Source organism: Zonotrichia leucophrys, chromosome 10 (genome assembly GCF_028769735.1).
Source record: "Zonotrichia leucophrys gambelii isolate GWCS_2022_RI chromosome 10, RI_Zleu_2.0, whole genome shotgun sequence".
In the NCBI taxonomy this organism is placed as follows: domain Eukaryota; kingdom Metazoa; phylum Chordata; class Aves; order Passeriformes; family Passerellidae; genus Zonotrichia; species Zonotrichia leucophrys.
Genome location: NC_088180.1, coordinates 7,953,642 through 7,972,943, shown reverse-complemented (window position 1 = coordinate 7,972,943; position 19,302 = coordinate 7,953,642). Strand labels below are relative to the sequence as shown.

Below are 19,302 nucleotides of genomic sequence, written 5' to 3'. Positions count from 1 at the left end.
GCCTTGGGGCCATAGCATCACCGACACTGAAGTTAATTGTCCCTAAAAAACTAAATACAGACCAACACTATGTTTGCCAAATAACAAAAAATTCATGGACAATATCCATTGCCTGATTAGCATGCTCTATTTGGCTTGGTGAAATAACGTTGAGCATGTTATTTTTCCTTTAATGCTGAAAAAGCATTTAGTCAATAAATTTGCTTTGAGTAACATAAATGCTATTTGAGATGGTTTTCACAACATAAGGCCTGATGAGGCATTCATTCCCAGGAGCTGCCATCATTACTGGGGGCATTGTACTTCAGATAGTATAACTAGGGCAGACTATTCTTCTCTCTTATGTTTTATTTATCTGTGAAGTCAAGGGTTCCATGGCAAAGGAAGTACATTGCTTATAAGGAGTGGAAGTTTAAACAGCACAAATGTGCCTAATGCACACCTCGCTATGTGCCTAAAGAGACCTCATTATTCTACTTAGTTTGAACTGTAAGGAAAAGAGTGATCTCTGAAAAAACTGGGTGTGAAGCCAGATAATTCAAGTTCTTGCTCTTATGAAAAAAAAAATCTTGCATCAGTTCTCATCTGTTAAACAGAAAAATGTAAAAATTTCATCCTGATCCCCTTTTCTTCAAAGAACATCTGCCAAAGAGCTCTAGAGAAAGAACACAAGCTCCATTAAAGAAGTACATACTTAAGAAAAGTTTGTTTCATTTTTCATCACTACAAAGGAAGAGAAGACTCAGACTATTCTTAGCTGTAAGGGACCCAGAAGGACCACCAAGTCCACCTCTTAAGTGAATGGCCTATAGAGAGATTGGACCCACAAGCTCAGTGATATTAGCTATCAAGAGAGCTAATACCAGAGTCCTACAGTAGTGCAGAAGCTGAAAGTATGGAGACTTAATTGTTGAAGATCCTCTTCACAAAATGTAATTGTGTGTGTTACCTAATAAGCTTTTCAGAGACAAGGTTTGGGGTAGGAATAATACTGATTCAATAATTTGTGCTTAGAGATTACTCTGCTGTGTTTGATTACTCTGTGGTTTTGGGACAGAAAAGTATAACGAGGTGCATTAGTATGATTAGGAGGAATTAGGTTTGGATGTAGAGGCATTAGAAAATATAATCCACTCATAATGAAGAAGTTCTTACCTTTCAATTTCATCTGTAACTGCTGAAGGTGTGTTAATTATCCTGTAGATTAAAGATATTCTGCTAAATAAGAAAAATACTGTTTCCAAGTCCCTTGTTCCATAATCATTATTCTCATGTCCATCCTTCTTTCCAAATTGTCCTTCAGTTGCAGCAAGGTATTTATTTGATAAATCAAGGACTCTTTTTGAAAACAAATTGAAAACTCCATGTTCTCCTAGCACACCACAATCAGTACATTTCCACCCTGGCAACATCAGTGAGAGGTGGCTTTCATCTGACACAAGTCCAAAAGAAACAGGACACTGAAGCCTCAAGATGTTCAGGTGTCCTGCACAGAGATTGTCTATTTCTTTATCTACACCCCATGGTAGGAGACATGACAGAAGCAGTTTGGCTGTATCAGTTGCCATGTTCACATCGATGTTTCCTGATGGCTGCATTCTGATCTTTCTTGAACTCTTCATTTTTTTCCATCTTTTTATGCCACCACCTTCTTCCATAGGCCTAGTTGCATTATTATCCCTGTGAACTTGGTCTGAACAAACAGTCTCTGCCTGCCCATCTACTTGAGGTACAAAGGCAGCAGTTTTATTTCTTTTTAATGTCAGTGCCCTTTTCTCAGTAGTACTTTTAGCTCTTTCTAGAGTGTATTGGTTGTGGAATGATTTTGATGACTTTAATCCATTGAGTTGAGATGAGAGCAGTTCCTCAAGTTTTTCCAGGTCAAATAAGAGAATATGAAAGTTTGCATTGTTCCATTTTGTCTTAGCTGGTAAAATAGTAAAGGGCTGTTGGATGCAGCTGGTATCATTCAACTGAAAGAAAAATATTAAATGTCTAAACAGTTCTTTATAATTTTCAAGCTATCAGCGTAGAATTGCCTCTGGAATAGAGAAAATCTATTAACTCCATTAAGTTCAATTAAATTATACGTATTCAGTTTTGATTAAGTAAAGAAGATTTGCTTCCAAATAGCTTAAGACACCCAGAGACATCTGTGTGTAAATACTATAAAACAGGCTCCTTCAATTACACAGCCATACTGTAGATAGCACATATCTTTGCAAAAACTCTAGGCTGGTATTTCTTCTGCTGAGTCTAATTTCAAGTTCAAAGGATTTTTGGAAAATTTTAAAGCATGAAACTTTTTTTTTCAAAATAAAGTTAGAGGAGCAAATGCTACAATGCTGAAAGTTTCTTGCAAGCCCCGAGTGTCCGTACACCTTTTTATAATTTGCTGCATGGGACATATAGAGGATTTGTATGGGATAAAGACTATGCCTTTTGCTATTTCAAAACATGCAAAGCCACCTCCTGAGATAAGTCACAAAGCAAGAACAATAAGGAACCTAGGTAAATAAATCTCCACACAATTAATTCACCTTAGCACCTTAGCTCAAAATAATTAAGAGAAAAAGTTTACTAAAATGTTTGTGAATATCTGACTTTGTCTTGTGCCACCTTATTTCCTACCTGCATCTTTATTAGAATTTTCCATACCTTTCCCCCAATTTTGAAGCCCATTCACAGCAATGGCAATTTATAAAGCATAACTTCAATTTTACATACTAACATAATAAACACACATGGCTAATTGCTGTTGTTAATAAATGATCAAAGAACATATTTTTGGAAACCAGAAGTTTTGAGAACAGCTACAACTTCTCTCAACTTGAGAACCACACGTTAAACCGTAGAAGTAACTTGATGATGATGAACTGTCAGCTAAACATCAGGAAATGTTCAAAATCATCTTCACCAAAAAAAAAAAATTAAAATGAACTCCATTTTAGCCTTGCAGTTTCATTGTTTAAATGATAAATTGTCATGAAGAAGAAAACTTTACATCTTCTCTTTTACTAGTGCCCTTGGCACAAGGTGGACACTATGCTGTGACAAACTCCAGTGGAAGGGATGTCTCCAGGCACTTTGAAAATGACCTGATGAGTTCACAGAGTGACACGACATCTCATATCATAATCCTGCAGCATCTACCAAAGTATGTTTTACTTTCAAGGAAACACCAGAAGTAAGGGAATATAAACTCCTTGTTGACATTTCTGCCCTTTTCTTTAAGCATTTACGACTGGTATGTTTTTATTGTCCTGCACAAGCTTATGCTCTCAGCACCATGCTCAGCCTATTTCACCTCCACAAGCAGAAAAACACATCAAGAAGCAACTTTTCATGTCAGTAATACTTCTGCAAACCATGATGCCAGCTTCCATACCACAAATGATACAGAATTTTCCAGATCACTCTTAGTTCTAATTTTCTTCTGATAATTTGAAGCATTCCACTAACACAAAGAACTTTCTGTTGAACATAGTTAAATCTCAAAATAAACCACCACTTGTTAGTAAACAGAGCAGCAACCAGCTCTTGCTGGAATGCAACGTTGTTTACCTCATCTTTCTCATGACCACCTTACCCAACTTCTTTTACATTACAAACTATGATTTTATAGGATTAGCTATTTTAAAACTATTAGTGTTTTCCTTGTCTTATTAGTACAAATAACGCAAGGAAAAAATTGACTGCATAAACTCTATGACGTGACTATTTAGTTTTGGGCAATAATATAATTTGGCTTTTTGTTATTTAGGGAATGATTCTCCCAACCAGATGAGAATGTACTCTAAATCCATAATCTCATTTAAAGATCTCCATAGGGAGTCATAAGTAAGAGATTATAAGTGCTTGTTCAGTTTTTTTATCCCTTTCCTTTTAAAAAAAAAATAATACATTGCAGTTAAGTACTAGGATTATTTTAATCTTTAATTATGCTGTTTTCTAATAGATAGAGAGAACCCCATGGAATGCAAATACTGGAATTCACAAGCTAGCTTTGACATTAATTGAAGCTATTATTATTTAGCCTATCCTTTTCTTCTTCTACACACTTATATATGCTTGATTAACACTTAAAAACCTCTAGTGAAATCAGCATCCAAACAAAGGAAAATCCAGTGACAATGGCAATCCATTGAGACATCTGGTGATGCTACTACCTGTGAAGTCACAATAAGTAGTCATGTTTTATTGGCAATATGAAAGCTTCTTGACATTGATCCTAAAACTGTCTGCCAAGTTATCTTAGCTCTCTGCCACAGGCATTTCATTCCAGTGCAAGAAGGTGGGCATCCAAAGCTTTAGACATAAAATGCCATTTAGGACATATAGGCAAGCTATTCTCTGTAATAGAAGATTACAGAGAATTGAAAGACACCCATAAAGCTAAATACAAACCAGAGAGCTGGAAACTGCATTTTCTGAATACTGAAAATCAGATGAACAGATATTTGCATTATATATTGCACCTTTCCTTTTCTAGTTTAACCATTTCTAGTTTTTAAATTTATTTTTGATGTGGACAGCCTACTGTTGGCTTTAAAGAAGCAAAAAGGCTGACTATAGACTAAAATTATATCCTGAAACTTGTGAACCTCTTGTACATCACTGACCCACAACACAAAATGCTTTCTATATCCAGGAAAGAGCAAGATTCAGGGAGGCTTTGAAAAGCCAAGCTATTTTCCATGCATGGCCAGCATCCCCTAACATCTCTTCAGCTTGCCACTAAAGATGTTCGAGCCAGGATCAGACAAGAGCTAGAACAAACTATTTAAGTTGGAAGGGAACTACAAGGAACATTTAAGTCCAACTAGGCTCTCCAAATGCCCCTTAAACACTCACTGGCTTGGGGCATTGTACACATTTCTCAGAAGCCTATTCCAGTTTTTTGGCATGCAATTCATCACTGCTCTACAAGTTACAACCCTGTTCATTCCTCTACATCTTTTCCCCTTTACTCATTCTTAGCACCCAAGGAAAATTTTCCTGTGACTATGGGAAGGGGGCAGCAGGGGCTGTGCTTACTGTGGCCCCCAACTGCATCAAGACATGCCATTATCTTTAACAGATTTAGGACAGACATATCACATAAAAATTTCATGGGAAGTACAATTCAAGTGTTATTTTACCTAGCTGCCTTCTCATCTCTAAAGGTTTTTTTCCACTGGGATCCAACTTGTTCTGGGAATGGTATTCCACTTAAAATACACACTTCCATTAGCTGACAGAAATTCCCATACTTTTTCAGCTCCTAATATGTATGCACTTGCTCCACGTACCTGCTTTCTTTACCAGAAGTGTTCTATTGTGGGTTTTGTGCTAAAAGCAGATTTGACAGGAGTGATCTTGACATTCATTTTACATAAAGGAAACAAAGTGGTAAAAAAATCACAAGGTAGAAATTTTAGAAGGCAAAATACCAGCACCAGCATTCAAAATCTACTCAGAAGCTGCTTGATAACACTGAATAGCAGTTGCTCAGTTCTCACAGCACAAGTAGTACCAACTCCCATGCCAAGCAAGTCCTGAAGTATTAAATGTGACTTTTCTTCTAGACTTAGACTTTATTCATTGCACTCTCACTTATCCCAAAACCTAACAAGACAGAAGTGGCAGAAAATTAGTCCCAAAGTTCCCAGTACCCGCAGAAAGAATCATGATGTACAAACCCTAAGTGGGAGCTATCCTGTTGATAGGTCATATGCTGATTCTAACTAAGTTTTTAAATTATGTAATATTTAAGGTGTTTAATTCTGTTCCTTTGAGCTTTCCCCTTTGAAAGAACATACTTTGATTCATAAACATTGAACAGGTTCAATCCCCTCCTTTATCCATTGCTTGCCACCTGCAAAGGCTCAGGAAAATATTAAACAGAAGTTGAACAACTTTAATAGGAATTTTTAGGTAGATTAGGCAGGGGGAGACTGGAGAGATGTGTGGAGCTTACATGAAATAATGCCGAAGAGACTGGAAGGTTGTTTCATTCACAGAAGGTGCACCACTGTTTTATTTTCCTTTGGGCCAGGGATTTTCTACTTCTGATTTGCCTGAGAGGTCTTTTTTTTAAGATATATACACCTTTATATTTTGACAGCAATTAGGCCATTGGCTTTTAATACAGATACAATACAACAGCTCACTGAAGGACATGATAAAAGAGTAAGTCTTACCCGATGGACTCTTAGAGAGTGTTTCATTATTAAATATATTTACTATCAATAAATTAATGCAAACTTAATCATTAAAACACCAGCACCCAATTGTTTGCTCAGTGGAGCTATTCTGTGAATATCCAATTGTGTGAATGTCAAATTGACATTTTCAAACAAGATTTTTGAAACAAAACCCAACATAGAATCATCAAAACCACCATATCTTATAGGCTCCAGGAAGTTTTTTGACATGATAATTTTGGAAATATCACAATGATGTTTGATAATATCAATATGCTTATTTCAATGAAATTAACAATTGTTTTTGTTATCTGTCTTCACTGTGGTATTTTTATGACACTAAAAAGAAAATAGAAACTATAAAGACATATATGTCTGAATCAGTCTTCATTAACAGTACACATTTTGCTTTTAAGAAACTGAATTGTGGAGAACCTGCTATAGAAATGAAAGAAGAGGGTAGTAGAATTTGTCAAACAAAATTTATTGATGGGTGAGAATTTTTTGTGTCTTGATCAGGCCAGTCACAGGATTGTCAACAGAAGTTCAGAGGTCATAACTTTTCAGAATCACATCTCATCACTGATCTCTCTCTGGGCTCACAAAAAATAAGTACAATCACACCTGCTTGTAAAAGCTATTTAGGTACTCCTAACCTCCTGTTACATTTGCAATTTGTGGAGATTGAAGAACTCTTAACTGAAGCGTGGTTACCACACCTAAAGGTCTTATACATTATATTGTCAATGACAGCTCTATTTTATTCTACATAATGTTTTATCCTTAATAGTGGGAAGGAATATATCTGTTAGTTTTTGTTGGATTTGAATTTGCATTTTTCATCTGTTTTTAACTACTGAATGGGTTAAAAATCATCTTTTCTTGCAAAAATATTTTTCTCTTCAACCTTTTTAATGGAAATAGTAGCATAAGAGTACCTGCAAATGTGTCCCCAAAACATAAATCTATCTCAAGCATAGTTTTGCAAAATAGGAAACTTGTAACTGTTTCTTGAATTGTCACAGAAAACAAATACATAAACAACGTACAAAATGGCTGGCATAGTGTAAATTAAAGCATTAAATTTATTTTTAAATCCTCTGAGCCCTCAGTTGCTAGAGATGGTAGTCGATAGTAGTAAAAAAAAATTGCCTCCTTGAAATGTGCTTGGTGAACAGCAGCTTGATGATTGGCAGCACAAATAGAAGACAAACGAGAAAGCCTTCAATCTGCAGCTGATGCACAGGAAGAACATGGGGAGCTGAGTTTACAATAGAGAAAACATTACCAAGCTAATGGCACAGGCAATCGTTTGACCACCATGCATCTCTGATAGCAGCAGGGCATCCATTTTCAGTTAAGTGTTAGAGTACCTTTTTGCTTTCTCTGACCACTGCAGGGGTAAAACAACCCAGTGCGTGAAACCCACTGACTGGTAATAAATTACTATATTGGATACTTTTTGTTTTCTTTCAGCAATGACTTTACTGTGTATTCTTGCTATCATTACCAATTAAAGTGGAGCCCACGTTAGCAAGCTGTATCTAACTGTATATCAGTCCTACGCTCCAATTGCTTTGGCAAGAACCACGGGGTCAAGAGGCTCCTTTGACCTTTATCAGCTACGTCTCTCTGACCACTCACTATTTGAAGCAATCTCGACTGAACAGATGGACACTTTTGCAGACTCTATAAAGCTTAGAATATAAAGATAAATGAAATTGTGTTTGGGGCTTCAAACTGGTTTATGAGCATAAAATACAGTTAGCAAGTTCCACAAAAACCTCAGATTTCAAATAGCACATCTTAAACCTATGCCATGAATGGAACACCTATTTATCTACTGGGAAATAGTATCTTTTGGATGTGTCTTCTACATATAAAATGAAAAGCTTGATGTAACTTATGTGTTTACTTAGCATTAAGTCCCTTCCAAATTTAGGAAACCTAATTTACTTTGATACTAAAAGACAAGCAAGAAGAAAAGCTACTATAACCTTTTCCCATGACAGCACAGCATACAGCACGTGATCAAACATCATTCAGTGGAACAGTACTAAGAGAGTGAACACCACTCATCTATTTTGTGACTAGAATTTTGATGCAATAATTTAAAAAGCAAGTTCTTTAAGAAATGTAAGATAGAGAAATCTGAAATGGGGGTCCAAGTTTTCCCTAAAAGAAACTTCACATTCTCAAGGTCATGCTTGAAGAACTGTTAACAATTAGATAGAAATATGGTCTTTCAATCATATTTAGGTATTTGTAACTTAAAAACAATCTAAGCATTGAATGTCGTCTTATTTCAGGTAAATCCCATCAGCAGATCTGCTTTCTTGAGTTTATAACCTTTTTGCAAATACACAGCTATCGTACTTTCCTGCTCTGCTGAAAGGACAAGCAATCTAGGATAGGTGCAAAGACGCATTTATTCAAAAATAGTTACAAGCAGCAGGTATATAATTGAAATAGCACTTAAACATACACCATACAACATCTCTAAAATAACCTGCTGAGGAAGAAAGGATGCAAATTATTGGCTACACTTTCATCTCCCCATAAAAACCATATGGACTTCCTAATCCAATATTAGGTCCTATGAGCAGCCCACATATCACACCCCTGTCTAACCCTGCCCACATCCTGAGCTTCAAATTTAGGGAGCATGTGATGAGTTTCTGTCACTAAGAGTATCAATGGTCTCCCAAAGGGTACAAAGAGGCCAGCCTACCTGCCAGAAAGCAACGCGGGCTTCTTGCACAGGGTGAGCATCACACAGTTACAGCATCACTATGCCAAAGTCATTCATATTCCTTACCTTAAGACACCTCATCTAGTGATAGGACAGAGGATCCTTTGATGGGAGCATTCAGAATTTTTGCTTAATCATTTACCCTTTTATAACTCAGTACTCACATATAAAGGACTATCTGTAGAAAGCCTGGAGTCAGTAGTAGTGCCCCAGTTTGCTTTCACATGCAATTTATGCTTGACCTGAGGCTTCATCATTTGGACAATGCAGTCTTGAACAAATGTGTCAATTCATGATGAATTTTCCTATATGAACTAGTATAACAAGCTGTTTTGAACTTGCCTTGCATTACTTTTATTATGGTATTCATTACAACTCTGGTCGTATTACTGAGGATATCCAGATCCTCCTAAGAATCCAGCTCCCATGAAGAAAAGGCTACATTATTTTTTGAGTTTGCACCAGTGTTTATCTATCAACTAATTGCAACATAAGCAGAGTCACCCTCTTTCCTCTCAACTCTGTAATCTTTCTTTTTTCTTTTGTTAAGTCCCAGTGGAAGGCTTTACTATCCTCACAGCGCTTTGAACAGTAACTGTAGCATCACTGCTGATGCATCTGTGGCACAATGTAAGTAATTAAGCCAAGGAGTCTTCAGACTCAAGCTGTGTGATGAATAGTCTAAGCAACTGAATAAACCCTCTTTTTATCATGTATGGAAGGCCACTGTCAGGCAGATTGTAGTCCAGATGGATCTGCTGGGCACAAAAATTTCAATTGTTCAGGAAGAATTGCTAACACATCTATTGAATTGCTCAATGTGGAGGTCTGGTATCAAAATTTAGTGTTTCGCATATTCTGTTTTCAAGCTAACACCCTCTCTCTCTGTTACACTCATCTTAGAGTTTTCTATTGGATTTAATTAAAGTGTACATATAAAAGTGATTCTGGAGACAAATCTTTAAAAGATATCAAAGAATAACAGGCAAGTAAAACTAACACCCTGAATATCCTTCACAACTTTATAACACTAGGAAACAAATCTATCCTTTATTTTCAGAAAAATATTTGAAGAAATGTATGACTTTTTTTACAGACAACTTTTGCTTTGCTCTGGAATTCCTATCTCTGGCTGTCTGGGCAAAATATCAGGCAATTCTAAACACAACACTTTTGATAAAATCTTACCTAATAATTTATCATAGAAAGAATATAAAAGTGAACTGTAGATCCACTCATCTCTAACATCCATTTCTGGCATGAACAGTCTTGGCTGTGAAAAGTTGAGATAAAATGAAGGAATAAGATGGTGTGTAAAATTAAGTATTATTTATACACTCAATATTCAAATACTCTGCCTACATCTTAATATATTCATTATTTTGAATGTAAAAGTAAATTTCCTAACCATATCTTTAGAAATATTTACAGCTCAGTGCTGTGTGGTAGAGAAAACCTTCCATCCTCACTCAGCACTTTAGAAAAAAAGATGGAACATCTCCAAAGTTTTCTTGATCATCAACTGGACAAGAAATGCTACAGCAACCCAAAGCCACAGACTGCTGGCTCAGGATTTAGGAATTATCATATTGACCAATTTACTGGATGAATGAACATCCTAATATCTGTGAGATATAATGCTGAACACAGAGATACTGCCAACAGGACCTTAACAAGAGCTTGAGAATATTGATACATGTCTGAGTGCTGACTCCAACCGAAACAACATATTTTCCCTGGGCTGTTCTGAGTGCCTTTCCCATCTTGAATTATAAGAGTCCCACCCAGAAAATTTACCTACATAAAAGTTCTAGATCAACTCATAATCAAGTGACTTTATACTAAAGAAGAAGCAAAACCCAAAAAATCCTGTGTATTCTAGAAAGTGCCATTCTTGAGATTTTAAGAATAGGCAGGCTGGACTTGCCTCTGATCCTATAGCATTCTGAGATGTATGAGGATGGCAGCTAAGTTTCTGTACCCATAGATTTCATACTGTTCTTTCCTTGCAAGCTGTTCAGTCTTACTGCAGAGACTTCCAAAAGAACAGGTTTTGGAAACACTCTCAGGTGTCTGCTTGGATGATTCATCCTTTCCCATAAGTATTGCAAGAACCAAACCTGACTACTGGAACAAATTAAAGTTTGAGTATTAATATACAAAAATAGATATCAAGAGAATGGACGTATAACCACTGCTGTTGCTTTGTTTGTTTGAAATCAAGCCAAAGGTTAGCCAAGGATTTTATTTCTGCTCTATAACTGAGACAAGAGTTTCAATTAGCAATTAGAAGGAAGCTAGCAGATAACAAGTCTTCCTTTTGTGTGTAAGGTTTGTTTGCTGCAATTCCTGTTTCTAAGTTGCATGTAAGATGATGATGTGCTTCTGAAAAAGTCGCTGCTTTTTTTTTTTAATAGATATGTGAGGCAGAAACCTAGGAAAAAGTCTCACACTGAATTCATTCTGAATTCTTATTAATATTTTTCTTCACTAAAATAATACTGATTAAACTATAAGAGGCCAGGGAATTAATGTTTAGAATAGAAAAGGTGATTATCAGAACTGTAAAGATTCCACCATAACACTATAACAGTGAAGAATTTAAAGAAGACTATTGAACAACATGCAACATGAAAATATAAAGGTTAAAACAAAGATCATGTTATTTATTCTAGAATTAGGCAGAGCACTTGGAAGGAAAATCAGTTAGGCTGATCTACAGAAAAATCACACCTTCTAGACTACAAAAGTAGTAAAGGTAAAATCCAAGACAGAAAAACTCAAACTGTGCCCAGCTCCACAAACAGACCTAAGAGAAACAGTCCTAAGTGGCAAATATGATATCATGAACACCACTTCCATAAGAGAGGAACCGTATGTTTTTAACTGTAAGTATAAATCCCTAACCAAAATGCAAACTTTGCAAAAGATTCCAAGAGACAGAAGGGAATTGCAGCATGGCAGAGGGATGGGAAAAGACAAAGACAACAATAGCTAGGTTAGATTCAATAAATCATCCTTCAACATGAAATACTTCACAAGGACTGTTGATATTGACCTTAGATTTATTTCTAGGAGGATACTATAGCAGTCTCTTTAGCTTTATCACACAGTCCAATTAGCTGTCTAGGAAGGGAAAGAAGTTTTAAGTCAATCACCTCCAGTTTAGTCACAGAGTAGAAAAGAATCAGTGTCAGAAGTGCTGAAATAAGTAGTTAAGACTTATTATTAGATTTCTGACACCCTGTGTTAATTGCTACCCATGTGTGTAAGTTTAAAAAGTGCTACAATATCACAATGGCAATGTTTTGGTTTCATTTTGCTTTGAGGCAATCAACGGAGAAAACACAAATCATCAAATTCTTGACTTGGTGTGGCAATTCAAAAACTACACTAACTTCCATAAAAGATGGCATGTGGTCAAAGCTATCAACATCCCTCAGGATCATGGTTCTTTTTAACTGCTCCCAATTTAATCTCATAACTCCCAAGTTATTACTTCACTGTAGTTATGTTGCTACCTTGGTCCCTTGATAAAATACTTAATTGTAAAATTTCCCTGGAAATGTAGTACTAAAATGTTTTGCAACTGAATTACAGAGAAAAAACCTCCTGCATATATTGAGCCTTTTTTCTTCACTCATTTTCCTATTACACTTAATAAACTACTAAATATAGCTGCAGAACACTAGTTCCAGAAAAAAAAAAAAACAAAAAAAACCCTTGCAGCAGCAGTGTGACATTACCAATTTTAAGGAGAAATACTCTACTACTTTCTATTTTGCTTTGTCCTTAATAATCCACTCCACATAAATCACCGAGATCTGTAATTCCCCATAATAATGCTCTAAATATTATAAAAGGAAAGAAATTAAAGGAATCCATGTCTGTGACACCATTGTTTATGGTACCACTCCTGATTTCCTATTTGCTAAGTATTATTTTGTATTTGTGCTTGTATCTTATTTCCATTTTTCTATCAATTTTTCTATCAGTAAGATTTAACTAGCAGTGATTTTCCAGACTTCCAATAACAATTTTATTTTCAAATTGCTTCCCTTGCCATACTAAAACAAATAGCTGCTATTATCCTACAGTCTTCATTTGCCTCTTACTTATTCTGTGCAGCAACATAGATCTTTCTTTTATTATTTACAACTTCTGGACATTCTTCCCTTTACATATTTTTGCTCAGAGCAGAATATGTATACTATTATGTAAGTGTATATCAAGTTCTAAAGGACTCCATTTTAAGAAATTGCTGAGTTAATATATCAAAAAATACAAGTCCACATATAAAATAATGTTTCTCTCCCACATCTTTGTCTTATGTACACAGTAAAAAAAAAATCTGATCTAGATTTTCAGTAGTATAATTTAAGAGTTCAAGCTTCAGCAACGATTGAACAGATTTTATAATCCTCCCTCCAATGTTTTTAACCAGACCATTCTGATTACTGAAATCATGAGAAGCATTAGTGCATGATAAGCACAGGCTTATATCCAAAATATTGAAGCTGAATAGGTAGGAAACTTTCGAACATGAAGGGTTTCTGGAACATCAGGAAAACAATTCCCAGACACATCCAGCTTTTTATGTGCATCAATGAAATCTTCATATGATGCACTGGAGCATTTCAATTCTTTTTTTTTTTAAATCAGTTTTTCAGAGAGCTTCAATTTTCAAACAGAACTATGACTTAAAGCTATAATGAGAGCTCGTTCCATATGAACACCACGAGCACAGTCTAGTGTGTATTCTATTGTAATTAAGAGCAGTGATTCAATACCTATTGCTACTGGCTGGGTATCATAGCAACCTTGTGTCACTGAATACTGCTGGAAAACTGTTCAGCACTAGCAAGACCATGCTTCAGGAAAATCTACAATGGCACTACAGATTGTCAACATCTGTGGGGGTTGTTACAGGGAGAGCAACAAAGAAACCTGCTTTAAAAAAAGCCTATACTTAGAAAATTGACAGGGATTCTACAGTAGCACTACAAAAAGAAAAAACCACAGAGGAAGGAAAGGACATTTTTTGTCATTAGTTACACAACTTATGCACCCACATCCTAACATCTACCCCTATAAATAGAGTTGCAATAATGCTGCATCATCACATTGTTTATGTATGTCCACAAAGCACTGCCTTTTACTTTTTAACTAAACACAAGCACCATTCACCACCAACATTATTCTGGAAATAAAATAGCCTCACTTTCAAAATAATATTTAAACTTTCACAAATGAACTCTAGATAGTCTTGTATAAATCTGCAAAAAAAAAAAAAAAAAAAAAGAGAAAACAGGTTACTATGAACAAGAACCCAATATTGATTTTTCTGCGGTGCAGTAAAGCATCTCCATTCTATTTGGCTGCTGTCAAAGCCACTCTTTAACAGCTGGAGTCAAATTGCACTATTTACAGCAAGAGCCCTTGTCAAGTGGACCATAAGTATTCTAACAATACACTATTCAAATGGCACTTTGCCACACAAATTGCTGACTTGATGAATACCCTATGTCAATGACTAAGGCCAATATAAAAGTTTCATTTTTATGAGAGGTTTTACATTCACATATTAAGTAAAGCTTTCTTGAAGAACTATTAAGCTATATATTTTGGGTCTTTAGACATTAAAAATAATTAAAATCTGTTTAAATATATCAAGGGGATTTGACAACATTAATATGGATCTTGTGTTAACTGCATTTGTCACAGTCATCTGTTATTGGTACTCCCACTGGCACGTGCAGCACAATAAAAGAATTAAAATGGTCAAAACACCATGAAATCAAAACATTCTGCTTTTGTATCCATGATTTACATGATGGCAAAAGTTCTGAAAGAAAGCCTTTGGAGCTGGACTACTATGTGAGGATATTTATCTTTTTTAGGATGGAGGAAAGAGATCATTATTTTGAAAACATTCTTTCATCTTAACTATAAGAGGAAGGGTAAAACAATTTAAATATGGCAAGAACAAATGCTGAATTCTACTTGCAGTCGTCATGTGGATCACTCATTGTACAAAAGGATCACTCTCATTTACAATACCAACAGGACAGAATACCCACTCATTTTTCCTGTCAGATAAATCTTCTGAAATTGAGTTCCTTAATATATACTAAAATTGATGATGGGTTTTTTTGATAGAAAAGTTATGAAAAATTTAGTATGTTGTTAAATTTCTAATACACAATTTGCCAAAGAAGGAATTTGATAGCAAAACACTCAGTCTATAACAAAACTCTCTGATAATCTGAAAGGTTTTTGATATTTTTATGTGTGTGTAATTATATGCTTTAAATTAATAGAGGATGGAATGTTAAAGTCTGATAGCCACAGTCGTCTCACTAATTAAATGGGATCTGAATTTCTAGACTATTTCAATATGCTAAAATACAACAATGTAAGAGTCAATAGAGCACTTTCTGAAAAACCTAATAAAAATTTTTCTACACAAAACTTAAGAGAAAACCAGACTTCATAACAAGCCTTCAATTTAGCAATAACAGACCAGTGCTAAAAAAGCTGCAGAGTTCCACACTCCTTTTGTGTAGCCAGCCCTGGGCTTCTGCAATAGCACTAAGGGGACTTCCATTGTTATGTTTTTCCCTGGTTCAGCTACACTAAATACATTTAGGCTCCAACATCTCCCACACCAATCTACAGAACCCTCTCCAATGCAGATACTAGTGGGAACAATCTCTGAGTGTACGGAATGACCCACGCTTGATGAAAGAAAATTGCTTTCCTAAATACAAAACTTAATTTATTATGAATTTAGACAAACCTAACAGGTCTGTAGTGACAAAAAAGAATGTGAAACAAAAAAAAGAGATTTTGACATAAAAATTCTAAGAGACATCAAGAGTATTCTTAATAAGTTTGCATTTGGACAAGGCAATTAATGAGAAATATTTAAACACAATGATAGAATACTATTTTGCTAAATCAGAGCAGACAAGATGTATATCAAATCAAAAAAGCATTACAAATTACTGCATTTCCACAGTTTCCTGTTGCAGTATTTCTCCCAATTTAAGATCATAATTCCCAAAGCATGTTAAACTCCACATTTTAAAGTCTACAAAAAACTCTTTTCCCATATTCCATAATCAGCATATTTTTATTCCTCCCACCCTGTTAAATCCATGCAATTTTCAATTTAATAGATATACCTAAAACTACTTACCGAAGAACTACCAAAACTTTTTTTCTTTTGTTCCTATTTAAGAAGGCAAGAAGAAACTATTCCTTTTAACAAACTAACAGGGAGATCAGATTCTGTGTCAATGGCCAACTAGTGCACCATCTGCCCCACAACATGCTCAGCAGGATTACGTGCTAATAAGACTTTTCAGAAAATGGGATCAAAAAGAACTTTAGAAATCAGACTAAGGTTAGTAAAAGGTCAAAGAAAAATTTTAAGAGTTAAACTACAATCATTAGAAACTCAATGTTATATGTAAATTTGATACAAGGAAGTAAACTTCAAGTTCCAGAGTGAGGACGTGGATCAAGCTGTACTTTATCAGTTTTGCAATACCTGCTACTTCATTTCCTATAATTAATAAAGCTGCAATAAAGGCTAGAGACCATTCTGAAGGCTGTTCCTATGTGTGATTGAGGGAAAGCATTTTTTTTTCTCAATACTTGTGATAAAATACCTTCTATGTACACTGAGGGTTGAGGAATAGCAGACATGACTCCTCTGTATTGCAAAGAACAGAATTACCAAAACTCATTATTTACAAAGTGGTAAGCAAGAACAAACAACATAAAAGCCCTATTCTTAGGATACACTCCAATCAAGAGTTCAGTGAATATATTACCTCCTGATGCATAAATAGGGTTTAAGAAAAAAGGTTTGTACCATTTTTTCCCCTACAGGAAAAAGGCAATATCCATCTCATTGAATTTGAGATTGTATTAGAGACAGTTATAATAATCAGTTTTATAATTAGCATATTCTACATTAATTTTTAAATATCTACAAATAACTAATAAAAGTATAGATTTATCTAGGCCACAAGAAAATAGAGTGACTAATACATTTTTAATCTTCTCACGATTTGATGTCTCAGTACTCATTTTCTCAGTTTTAACATCACATTAATACTACTTTAAGCATATCATTTCCTTCTATTACTTCTTCAAAACAAAAAAGAGCACATCTTCTCCATCAGTCTCAATTAGTTGGTTTAACGATTTTGGCAGCAAACTATTTCTAGAAAAAGCTAAACACAAGTCTCACCCTGGCCAAATCTTTCCTGAAGATGATCATGTCCATTTGCAGCCCAGTACCTCACACGAGCACTAATTTAATCATACTAATAAAAACGTAAGACACTTGCAGTGTATTCTGTGACGATGCTAAGAGAAAACATACCAAATAAAAACTATCTCTGAATGACAAGAGGGATCTGTGGTCTCATTAGAAGAGCAATAAGAGAAAGTCCATCAGCATGGGATCTCTATGTGCTTGCTCTCAAGACATACACACTTGAATAGGTGCAAGGTGTATTCAGGGTACTACTGACAGGTGCTGTCACTGCCAGAGGCATGAGGAAATAGGATCTAACTACAGGTAGCAAGGTCTGAGAAAATCCTTTTGAGATTAGCTACTAATGACCTTGCATAAGGCCCTCTGCCAATTTTCCTCATTTATCTATGAAATGGGGTTGAAGGCATAAAAACTGAGCCAGCCAGAGGAAGCCTTTATAAACTTAAAACCAAGCCACCACCCCATTTACTCATCAATGAGTGATAGGGTAAAGAATTGGAATCAGCACTAATTGCTCTGAAAAATGCTCTACTCTTCACTCTTACCTTATCTGAAGTTTTCTCTGTATGAGCTGGATAAGGGCCCATGCCATGCTTATATGAGCTGGATTGTTTGTATCCAGAATTCTTGTTGCGTTTTGATTCCTGAGACACAGGAAGTACAGCACCTGCCACTAAGTATTCTGAGTCTTCAATGGCAGCCAGAATTGCTCTTGCTGTGTCACCCGTTTCATGTCGTTCCAGTGTGCCTAGAGAAACACGACTGAAGTTGTAACTTTTTCAATGAGCTATCCCATCACATCTCCGTTTATCACAGTATTAATATAGTACACTACATATAAGCAAATAAATCACAAAATATTTATAGATGAGGCAAATAATGCCACTTTTTAAAACTAAAAATATATTATACACTATTACTACTATAAAAATATAAAGCTCAATTTCTAAAGAAATCATTGCAGCAAATAAATTTGTATCAGACCACAGGCAGCTCCAGATATTTTATACATTTGGAGTGAGATGCAGTTTTCAAAGGGAGCCAAAGATATTCACAAAAATATCACCTGCCCTAACTGTTCAAAACAAATTTGTTTTCTCTTCACAAACCCCTCCCAGAGCATCTATATCATTAACAGTGTAAACAACAACACATTTATGTAATATTTTAGTGCTGTCCTCTAGTGTTGTGGATTACAAATAGCAAGAGATAGCTCAATTTTTTTTCATTCCATTCCTAAAAATTTTCAGACATAAAGAAGGTTTCTACTTAAATATACATGTAGCTTAGTCATCAGGGATATGAATGTGATGTTTCAGAGACTATATCATCACTTGTATGATTCTCTGGAATCTAAATTCTCAAGATGTTACAGCCAGTTATATTACTTTAGTAAAAATTTTATCTAGCAATAATTTTAGTAATGCTATTTTAATTATAACTAACATTAAAAACATGAAAACTGAGCTTAAATGTACTTGAAATGAGCTACTATTACATACTACGCATTTCCTATAGGAATTAAAAGAAATTGCTGAAATAGCATGTTTCCTATAAATATCAGAGATAAAATACATCTGAAGGGTTTTTCAAGTATTAAATATCAGCTATAAAATGAAATGTTTTTCCCTTAAGTTTGAATTCTTTCTACCCTCAAGTAATACAACATGAATTTTCCCTTTCACTGCTACAAGAAAAAAATGTGTAACATTGAAGTTCTATCAGTAACACCTGCTAAAAATATTGGACTGGGATTGAGGGATCTCACACAATAAGTGTTTGTGTGTATATGTGTGTATAAAATCTCTTTATCTGAAATTATTTCTGTGAAACCCATCCATTTCTTTTCACTGCAGTATCACCTCTACTACTCGTACAACAAAGTCTTTGACTTCAGAGCAGAAGAAAACAGGGCACCTCATTTTTTGTCCCCTAGTAAAAATCAGTTGAACACCACAGATGACTGCAATATTACACTGAAAGAAATAAGAATCAGCCCCAATTGTTTTTAGTGTGCTATTTTCTTAATTCCGCCCCAGGACTGCAGCCAGTGCCAGGGACCACTACAGAGC

At 35.3% G+C, this 19,302-nt stretch overlaps 1 protein-coding gene across 1 annotated transcript in view; it reads right to left on the bottom strand.

Annotated features, from left to right (window-relative positions):
• WDR72 (WD repeat domain 72) overlaps nt 1–19,302 on the bottom strand; it is a 95,331-nt gene that overhangs the window by 43,634 nt on the left and 32,395 nt on the right. Inside the window, exons 14-15 of the mRNA XM_064722007.1 lie at nt 17,776–17,978; nt 1,156–1,973 (exon numbers count right to left, since the gene is read on the bottom strand). Of these exons, the coding sequence (XP_064578077.1) occupies nt 1,156–1,973; nt 17,776–17,978 (1,021 nt within the window). The remainder of the gene's footprint in view (nt 1–1,155; nt 1,974–17,775; nt 17,979–19,302) is intronic.